General features: G+C 47.4%; 1 protein-coding gene across 1 annotated transcript in view; it reads left to right on the forward strand.

Moving 5' to 3' along the window:
- Positions 1-5,963, forward strand: part of elk1 (ETS transcription factor ELK1) — a 24,159-nt gene extending 18,196 nt beyond the window's left edge. Inside the window, exon 11 of the mRNA XM_042002997.1 lies at positions 3,515-5,963. Coding sequence (XP_041858931.1) covers positions 3,515-3,613 — 99 coding nt within the window. The 3' untranslated portion in view covers positions 3,614-5,963. The remainder of the gene's footprint in view (positions 1-3,514) is intronic.
- Positions 5,964-10,915: the final 4,952 nt, after the last annotated feature.

Here is a 10,915-nt window from a genome sequence, read left to right on the forward strand (position 1 = left end):
TAGTGACGAGTCTCCATTTCAGCTCCACATTCAGATGCTCGGCTCAGAATCTGCTGGAAACATCATGAAAACATGGATCCATCCTGCCTTGGATCAACGCTTCAGGCTGCTGCTGGTGTAATGGTGGGGGGAGATTTTCTTGGCCCACTTTGGGCCCCTTAGTACCAACGTGTCCTGGTTTAACCAGCACAGCCTACCTGAGTATTGTTGCTGACCATGTCCATCCCTTTATGACCACAGTGGAGCATCTTCTGATGCTACTTCCAGCAGGATAATGCACCATGTCACAAAGCTCAGATCATCTCCACCTGCTTTCTAGAACATGACGATGAGTTCACTGGACTCCAACGGCCTCCACAGCCACCAGATCTCAGTCCAGTAGAGCAGCTTTGGGATGTGGTGGAACGGGAGATTCTCATCATGGATGCAGCCGACAAACCTGCAGCAACTGTGTGATGCTGTCATGTTAATATGGAGAAAACCTCTGAGGAAGGTTTCCACCACCACCTTCATCTATCACACCAGGATTAAAAAGGTCCGACCCGGTACTAGAACGTGGACCCGATGAAGAGGACGACCCGGTACTAGAAGGTGGTCCCGATGAAGAGGACGACGCGGTACTAGAAGGTGGACCTGATGAAGAGGACGACCCGGTACTAGAAGGTGGTCCTGATGAAGAGGACGACCCGGTACTAGAAGGTGGACCTGATGAAGAGGACGACCCAGTACTAGAAGGCGGTCCTGATTAAGAGGACGACCCGGTACTAGAAGGCGGTCCTGATGAAGAGGACGACCCGGTACTAGAAGGCGGTCCTGATGAAGAGGACGACCCGGTACTAGAAGGTGGACCTGATGAAGAGGACGACCCGGTACTAGAAGATAGACCTGATGAAGAGGACGACCCGGTACTAGAAGGCGGTCCTGATGAAGAGGACGACCCGGTACTAGAAGGTGGACCTGATGAAGAGGACGACCCGGTACTAGAAGGCGGTCCTGATGAAGAGGACGACCCGGTACTAGAAGGTGGACCTGATGAAGAGGACGACCCGGTACTAGAAGGCGGTCCTGATGAAGAGGACGACCCGGTACTAGAAGGTGGACCTGATGAAGAGGACGACCCGGTACTAGAAGGTGGTCCCGATGAAGAGGACGACCCGGTACTAGAAGGTGGACCTGATGAAGAGGACGACCCGGTACTAGAAGGTGGTCCCGATGAAGAGGACGACCCGGTACTAGAACGTGGACCCGATGAAGAGGACGACCCGGTACTAGAAGGTGGTCCCGATGAAGAGGACGACCCGGTACTAGAAGGTGGACCTGATGAAGAGGACGACCCGGTACTAGAAGGTGGTCCTGATGAAGAGGACGACCCGGTACTAGAAGGTGGACCTGATGAAGAGGACGACCCGGTACTAGAAGGCGGTCCTGATTAAGAGGACGACCCGGTACTAGAAGGCGGTCCTGATGAAGAGGATGACCCGGTACTAGAAGGTGGACCTGATGAAGAGGACGACCCGGTACTAGAAGGTGGACCTGATGAAGAGGACGACCCGGTACTAGAAGGCGGTCCTGATTAAGAGGACGACCCGGTACTAGAAGGCGGTCCTGATGAAGAGGATGACCCGGTACTAGAAGGTGGTCCTGATGAAGAGGACGACCCGGTACTAGAAGGTGGACCTGATGAAGAGGACGACCCGGTACTAGAAGGCGGTCCTGATTAAGAGGACGACCCGGTACTAGAAGGCGGTCCTGATGAAGAGGATGACCCGGTACTAGAAGGCGGTCCTGATGAAGAGGACGACCCGGTACTAGAAGGTGGACCTGATGAAGAGGACGACCCGGTACTAGGAGGCGGTCCTGATGAAGAGGACGACCCGGTACTAGGAGGCGGTCCTGATGAAGAGGACGACCCGGTACTGGAAGGCGGTCCTGATGAAGAGGACGACCCGTTACTAGGAGGCGGTCCTGATGAAGAGGACGACCCGGTACTAGAAGGCGGTCCTGATGAAGAGGACGATGGGGGAGCAGAGCAGGTAGAAAATGAAGACGAGCTGCTTTCATGGACTTCCTGTAGTGACCGTTTTCCTGCTAATGGATCTGAAACGAGCTCGGTGGATTCAGCTCCGTCAGGAAGCAGAGGTCTTAAACTGTGCTCAAACTGACTAACATTACCGATCCAGATCAGGAGGTCTTCACTGACCATTAAATGTTGTGGACATGAGAACCGGTCTCCTTCGGTCCAGATCTAATAGAGCTGGGACTCACTGCTGCTGTGTGCAGCTTCCTCTCAGTCTGAACATGTAAAATCCAGCTGATAACACGGGTCAGAGCTCAGATCAGAGCAAATCCTTTTTCCATCCAGAAGGACACCGCTTGGACTCGTTGGTCCTCCCAGAACCACTGAGTCCAGATAAAAGATGGGATATGAACATGAAGGCGTCCCATGTTGGTAATAACACATATGTGCAGTTACTCCCACACAGAACGCTCAGCAGAGATGGACCCGCTGAGCTCTGCATGGACCTGAACCCGGTCCAGGACAAACACACACGTGTACCTTCCTGTCTCTGTGAGGACTCGCTGCATTCACACCAGCTCTGCAGTAGGTCCCCATAAAGGTACGAGTCCAGGTTCTGGTGTGTCTGCAGGTTTCTGGCTCTGCTTTTCCTCCATCTGTCATCTGGTGAAGTTATTAAAGGTTCACTCACACCGTCGGCCCTGAACGAACCAGAATCCGTCACATCTTTTATTCCCAGCAGAAGAGAAACGTCACACCAACGAGGAGACATTTCACCATGTGATGGAGAATCTGAACCCGGTCTAGAAGAATCCTCTCATATTTTCCATCACATGATAAAATTCCAGTTTCTTCCTTTGACATGTTGGTGATCTTCTTCTGGGAATACAACACGATGAGATTCTGCTTTTATTTACAGTTCAGACGACTTTTTAGGAGCCTGAGTTGCATTTAGGTGATTTTAAAGACAGCTGGATTAGAATTAGAGTTCAGGACAAATCCAAACAGCCCTCTCAGATTGTTTGGGTATGAATACTTTCTGAAGGTACTGTGAAGGCATCATTCAGCAGGTGGAGGAACAGCTGAGCCAAACAGACATGAGCAGGTGGAGCTGAGAGTCACTTCCTGGTTTGGTTTCTGAGGAGCGGCTCAGATTATTTTCTCTTAGTTTACCAGAACCTGGAACCTGAAGGTTTCCTGATGGTTTCGGGTTCTGGTGGCAGACCTGGTGAAACGGGTAACGTCTGCGCCTGAGCAGGATCAGCTGTACCTGCTGAACCGTGTCATGGTGGCGCTTTGTCGCCTCCTGGTGGTGCAGCTGCAGAATGAACGCTCAGGATTCTTTCACACCAGACCGGCAGCAGGTTCCAGTTGGACTTCCTGTTCCTGTAACAGGTTCTGGAAGTCAGACTCCATCCTCATGAGATTAGTTGAAACCTTACGGAAAAAAATGTGGTAATGATTTCAACATTTTAACCTCCTTCTGTTTCTCTGCAGTTTCCGTCTAACGGCAGTAACCAGATCCACATCCCGGCTCTGAGCGTGGACGGCCTCTCCACCCCCGTGGTTCTGTCCCCCGGACCCCAGAAGCCCTGAGCTCAATGCCCTACTTGTGCAGCTCCTTGCTGGGCACAGCTTCACCTGAACACCCCCTCCTTTCTGGAGCTACAGAGGAAAACTGGATCTGGACTCTGAAAGGCTCCTTTCATAACCATGAAGTGTTTCTGCAGCGTCAGGTTTGAACCACGAAGACTTCCCTGGTTTTTAGCATCCAGAAGCTGGAGGATGTCCCAGGTCCTCCTCACAGAGGGGCTGAAGGAAAACCTGATTCTTGGACCCTGAATGTGTCAAGAGACAGATGAGGAAGAGGATTTGTTCAGCAGCAGGAACCAGTTTCTGTTCTCTGAGTGATGACTAATTCCAGGTTCTGATTCTGGAGAACGACTCCAGCCAGAACTCCTCTAACGTTAAAGGATGAAACGAGGACGGATGGACGGAGGCCCTGCAGGCCGGAGACGTTTTCTCTTCATCAGATGGTTTTAAATCATTTTGTTTATTTGTGTTTCCAGTTGGTGAACTTTGGTGTTTGTATCTGAGCAGAACCGGGTCATGCCAGAGGACATTCTCTGACCCAACTTCTGTTGGATTCCTTCAAAAACTACTTTAGGATGTTTAAAGTTTTCTGCTTTATTCTTATTGGCTGTTTTTCAGGCCACGCCTTCCTGCAGTTATGTGCGGCCTGTCATTGGACTGGGCATCACTCTGAGCCGACCAATCACAGAGAAGGACGTTGGTTGATGGACGTGATCCGCAGCGTTCCAGGTTTCCCTGAGCTGCTCTCGGGACAGAACTTATCTGGATTTTCTTGCTTTTTGTTGCGGAAGTTTTTGTATTCAGAGCGGGAAATGTGCAGAGATGTCACAAGTTTGATTCTGGGACAAAAACATGTTTCCTGAAAAACACTGAAGACCCACCGAGGGCTCAGACGCTCGCTCCGCGTTTCCAGGACATGAAACTTCATGTGATCAGAACTTCTGATGTCCCTCATCTCTGAGGCGCTCCAGACCGTCTTCGTTGCTGGACCAGGTTCTGGTCCGGTCCACCGGGTCGTGTCTAAGTGACAAAGTCGGATTGAGAATTTTAATTCTTATTGTTGCCATGAATCTAATGAGTAATATTTTACAAGAAAAAAAAAACATTTTTGTTGCATTTTCCTACCAAAGCTACTGGAAAACCAGGAATTTTAGGTCGGAATCCTGGGACGATGAAAACTGATCAGTTGAATCCACATTGTTGATGTTTTAGTCAGAAGCATTAAAAATGAAAACTTGTTTAAATTCAGAAGATCAGAACGGAAACGTGAGTCTGGAGCCTGAAGAGATGAAGTTATCAGATGATGATGATATTGATATGTGACGTCACACACACAATTTAACACACTCTAAAAACTGAAGACTGTTCTTTTTCCTGATGCTAGCTGTGGTTTCCATGGTAACCTGATGACTGTTCTTGTTCTTGTTGCTGCTGCTGTAAATGTTTCTATGCTTGTGTGTTAATGAGGCTGCTGACACGCACACACCTGAAGCATCAGGAACTGATGGTAACTCGTCAGCTGACTCGGTAATCTGCAACTGACTCGTTAACTTGTCAGCTGTCTTGTTAACTCAGCAGCTGACACTAATTTGACAGCTGAGTTGGTAACTCCTCACCTATCTTTGTAATTTGGCAACTGACTTATTAACTCGGTAGCTGTCTCCGTAACTCATAGATGACTTGGTAACTTAGCAACTGACTCCGTAACTCTGTGGATGATGCGGTAACTCGGCAGCTGACTCGGTAACTTGGTGGATGACTCAATAACTCAGCAGCTGACTTTGTAACTCTGTGGATGACTCAGTAACTCAGCAACTGACTTTATAACTCTTGGATGACTCAGTAATTCAGCAACTGACTCCGTAACTCTGTGGATGACGCGGTAACTTGGCAGCTGACTCTGTAACTCGGTGGATGACTCAGTAACTCCGTGGATGACTCGGTAAGTCGGCAGCAGACTCCGTAACTTGTAGATGATTGGTAACTCAGCAACTAACTCTGTGGGTAACTCGGTAGCTGTCTCCGTAACTCGTAGATGACTCGATAACTCGGCAGCTGACTTCGTAACTCTGTGGATGACTTGGTAACTCGGCAGCTGACTCTAACTATCTGCATTGTGCAGTTTTTCCTGTTCCAGGTCGGTGACGGAGCCTCCAGGTTTATCCAATCGAAGCAGAACCTTTATTGTGGGTTCCCTGGTGTTTGCCTCCGATCAGTTCCTGATGCTGAGATTTCCCAGCCTGTAAACGCAGCGCAAGCCTTGGTGTTGGACTGTTTTCTCCCCGTTCGGCATGACTTTATTTTTCTACGTCTTACTGGCGAATTTGAAGACAACAAAGCCTTAAAACGTCTTTATAAAGATTCTCTGATAAGGTTCTTTCAGAGCACGAGGAGGAAGAAGAAGAAGCCATTTTTAAAGATTGACGTGAACATTTCTCACCAGCAGAACATGAAGAATGTCTGATCAGTGACAGCGTTGCATTCTGGGTAAACCCCCTCAGCCAGCAGATTTTCTAAAATGTGAACATCAGTCCGTAACTGAGTGAACCGGACCTTTAAACATTCAGATTTAATGTGCTGCAGTGCATGATGGGATTTTTCTGACTGAATCTCCGTCTTTGTGTCTCAAACGTCGTGTCTTTTTCAGCCTTCATCCACTCTGAGAAAACTGAGAATTTTCCTGTTTTCATGCATGAACACGGATCATTTCCTCCGTTTGGGAATCAGTCGGAGCTGCAGCTGACTCATGGTTTAGTTTCCCGCCATCAGCATGTCTGTTTTCCAAAGAAAAGCAGGACTTGGTCTCCTCCATCACTGCCGTCCACGACGCTACATGAATGTTTGATCAGCAACCAATCAGAATCTCCTCCAGCCAAGTTTATTCCTGGAAAATGATCCAGATTACCAGTGAAACCCTGTATGTAATCAGACATGTTTCTCTTGTCCATTAAAGATCAAAGTAACTCTTGTTCTGAATCTGAATAGATCAACTTTTATTAGGTTTATTAACATGTTCTGATCAACAATCAGGACTTAATTAATAAAAACTGTTCCTAAAAGTGATGACCAAGCTAAAGGAAACCAATGAGCTGGATCAGATCTTCTCTTTGATTCAATCCTCCATCCTGAGCTGCACAAGGAGACGGTGGAGGACCAGAACCAGGAAAGAAAGCTATTTTCCTGAGTCAGTGTCAGTCAGCTGTAGCTCCGAGGTCACATGACGTCCTGTTTTTACTGACCAGTTATTTCAGCTACTGTGAAAAAACTATGATACGGATCTCTGAGGGGGAGAGCGCCCCCCAGTGGTCTGACTGGAGCTTTCATCTTCACTTTGTTTCCTCTGTATCTGCACACACTTCCTGTTGCTTGTTGTGTCTCTCACACTTCCTGTTAGCTTGTGTTTCACACTTCCTGTTTGCTTGTGTTTGACACACTTCCTGTTAGCTTGTCATGTTAGAGGCACTTCCTGTTAGCTTGTTGTGTTTGACACACTTCCTCTTAGCTTGTGTTTGACACACTTCCGGTTAGCTTGTTGTGTTTGACGCACTTCCGGTTAGCTTGTTGTGTTTGACGCACTTCCTGTTAGCCTGTTGTGTATGACGCACTTCCTGTTAGCCTGTTGTGTTTGACGCACTTCCTGTTAGCCTGTTGTGTTTGACCAACTTCCTGTTAGCCTGTTGTGTTTGACGCACTTCCTGTTAGCTTGTTGTGTTTGACGCACTTCCGGTTAGCCTGTTGTGTTTGACGCACTTCCGGTTAGCTTGTTGTGTTTGACGCACTTCCGGTTAGCTTGTTGTGTTTGAGACACTTCCGGTTAGCTTGTTGTGTTTGAGACACTTCCTGTTAGCCTGTTGTGTTTGACACACTTCCTGTTAGCCTGTTGTGTTTGACGCACTTCCTGTTAGCTTGTTGTGTTTGACGCACTTCCTGTTAGCCTGTTGTGTTTGACGCACTTCCTGTTAGCCTGTTGTGTTTGACGCACTTCCTGTTAGCCTGTTGTGTTTGACGCACTTCCTGTTAGCTTGTTGTGTTTGACGCACTTCCGGTTAGCCTGTTGTGTTTGACGCACTTCCTGTTAGCTTGTTGTGTTTGACGCACTTCCGGTTAGCCTGTTGTGTTTGACACACTTCCTGTTAGCCTGTTGTGTTTGACACACTTCCTGTTAGCCTGTTGTGTTTGACGCACTTCCTGTTAGCTTGTTGTGTGTGACGCACTTCCTGTTAGCCTGTTGTGTTTGACGCACTTCCGGTTAGCTTGTTGTGTTTGACGCACTTCCGGTTAGCCTGTTGTGTTTGACGCACTTCCGGTTAGCCTGTTGTGTTTGACGCACTTCCGGTTAGCTTGTTGTGTTTGAGACACTTCCTGTTAGCCTGTTGTGTTTGACGCACTTCCTGTTAGCCTGTTGTGTTTGACGCACTTCCTGTTAGCCTGTTGTGTTTGACGCACTTCCTGTTAGCCTGTTGTGTTTGACGCACTTCCTGTTAGCTTGTTGTGTTTGACACACTTCCTGTTAGCCTGTTGTGTTTGACACACTTCCTGTTAGCTTGTTGTGTTTGACACACTTCCTGTTAGCCTGTTGTGTTTGACACACTTCCTGTTAGCTTGTTCTGTTTGACACACTTCCTGTTAGCCTGTTGTGTTTGACGCACTTCCTGTTAGCCTGTTGTGTTTGACGCACTTCCGGTTAGCCTGTTGTGTTTGACGCACTTCCGGTTAGCTTGTTGTGTTTGAGACACTTCCTGTTAGCCTGTTGTGTTTGACGCACTTCCTGTTAGCCTGTTGTGTTTGACGCACTTCCTGTTAGCCTGTTGTGTTTGACACACTTCCTGTTAGCTTGTTGTGTTTGACACACTTCCTGTTAGCCTGTTGTGTTTGACACACTTCCTGTTAGCTTGTTGTGTTTGACACACTTCCTGTTAGCCTGTTGTGTTTGACACACTTCCTGTTAGCTTGTTCTGTTTGACACACTTCCTGTTAGCCTGTTGTGTTTGACACACTTCCTGTTAGCTTGTTGTGTTTGACACACTTCCTGTTAGCTTGTTCTGTTTGACACACTTCCTGTTAGCTTGTTCTGTTTGACACACTTCCTGTTAGCCTGTTGTGTTTGAGACACTTCCGGTTAGCTTGTTCTGTTTGACACACTTCCTGTTAGCTTGTTCTGTTTGACACACTTCCTGTTAGCCTGTTGTGTTTGAGACACTTCCGGTTAGCTTGTTCTGTTTGACACACTTCCTGCTCGGACATCAGAAGTCTTCAGAGCACAGAACTCTTTTGAATGGCAGTGACATCTTTAACCGTCTCAGATCTTTAATCTTCGGATGTTGAACCTGCAGTTTGTGTCACCTGGATTTGGGTAAAGTTTAGCTCCGCCTCCAGGTCTAACACATCCAGATGTTCCAGCTGTTTTAGGAACATCGGATGGTCCCAGTTTTCTGTCTGAGCTGCTGAGGTGATCATGCATGGAAAGCTTCCCCCTGCAGTCAGTCTGACCTTAGACCAGCTTCTGCAGCTCCCATGATGCTTTGCAGCAGAATCAGGCAGGAAGTTCTGGATCTTGTTTCAGATTATGTACATACATGACATCTGTAATCACGTGACAGGCCTGACCAATGACATGTTGTTTTTGTGGTCTGTCAAAGTGCCCATGTGGCCCCTCCCCCCCTCAGCTGTGATAGGCTGGGGATTGATTGATGTAAGGGGGTGGGGCCTGATTTATTTTTCTGGGACTGAGATCATGTTTAACATGATGTTTACTGGAAACATTAAAAAAAAAAGTATTTTTATGGTGTAAATGTTTTCTACGATCACACACACACACACACACACTCTGAATGTAATAAACTAAAGTGGTTCTGAACGGTTTGTTGTGTGTGTGTGGTTCTTCTCCTCTCTGGTCCTGGTCCTGGTTCTGCAAAAATAAAAGTGATATTTCTAAAATTTCGACAAAGTACTGCGATTTGCGGGTGTTTCTGCTGAACAGCGTTTAGCACGTTAGCCGTTATTCTGGTAAAATCTCGTCCCGTGACTTCGCTTTGAGGAGGAAGGAGGTTTTACTTCTCTGTAAAACTGCATTTCGCTGCCGTTTGATACCAAGAATGACGGTTATATTTTTCTTAAAGTATTTGTTAAATGATTTCCGTGTCCTGCATCTGCTCATACTGCGCCATCTTTACTTGGAATGATCTGGTCACATGACCCCCGACGTCACGCCGTGTAAATGCAAAAAAAGTGTTTTCGTTACACTTTTGCAACTTTCTTTTTTTATCAACACGTCTGAAAAACGCCTCATGACAGTGTAAAAACGTTTTAGTGATATTTGAGAGGTTTTTAGTTCTGGAGGTGATGGAGACTGACAGGAAGCAGAACCTTCAGTTAGACCCGTCTCTGCGGATCCAGCTCCCAGTTCGGCTTCAGGTATCAGAGCCTGTAAGAAAAATCACCTCCTATCATGATGTGGTTCATTTTTCAGTCGTTCACTTTGAAGTATCAGAAGTACTCGGCAGCTTCTTTGTGCAGGTTTGCTGGTTTTTATGGCCCGGTTCTGATGGAGGGTTTGGGTTGGTTAAAGCAGATAACCAGAACTTAACCTGGTTATGTTAAACCTGCCAAGTGGTTCAGAAGGGGAGTTGAATCCCAACACACACACACACTGATGATGACAACTACTGCTCAGTTTTAGTCCACATAGGACTGGATTTCAGATCCAGGATGGTTTTCCAGTGTTCAGATCCAGAACCATCGGATGGTTCCGGTGATCCAGGTTTGGAAGATTCTGGTACCGACTCGCTGCTCCTGATCCAACTTCATCCTCTGACATCATCCTCCTCTTTTTCTCCTTCCTGCCTTCATCACCTCACCGTCATCCTGACCTACGTCATGTCCGTGACATCACGATGGTCGTAGTTGGCGCCTTGCGTGGCAGCTTCCGCCATCAGTGTGTGAACGTGTGTGTGAACGTGTGTGTGAAGATGAGGTACATGTAAAGCACTTTGGATAAAAGCGCCATATAAGTTCAGACCATTTACCGTGTACGTTCCATCAAGTGAAGAAACTTCTGGAAAACGGAATCAAACGTGATGCTCGTCCTGAAGGAGCCTCCACATGTTGGACAGGATCCGGATCAGTTCTTAGACAGCAGACCGGAATTCTGGATCAGAACCCGAATTTCCAACTTTAATTAATTTCTTCAAACTCCTGAAACAAACACAAGTTAAACAGAGAAGAAGAAGAAGTGAGGAAGAGGAGGAAATCTGGAGCATTACGTCATCCCTCCCCCCTCTCTCCTCATCCAGCTGTCTGTGACCT

The sequence above is a fragment of the Melanotaenia boesemani genome, chromosome 13, assembly GCF_017639745.1.
Source record: "Melanotaenia boesemani isolate fMelBoe1 chromosome 13, fMelBoe1.pri, whole genome shotgun sequence".
Taxonomy (NCBI): Eukaryota; Metazoa; Chordata; class Actinopteri; order Atheriniformes; family Melanotaeniidae; genus Melanotaenia; species Melanotaenia boesemani.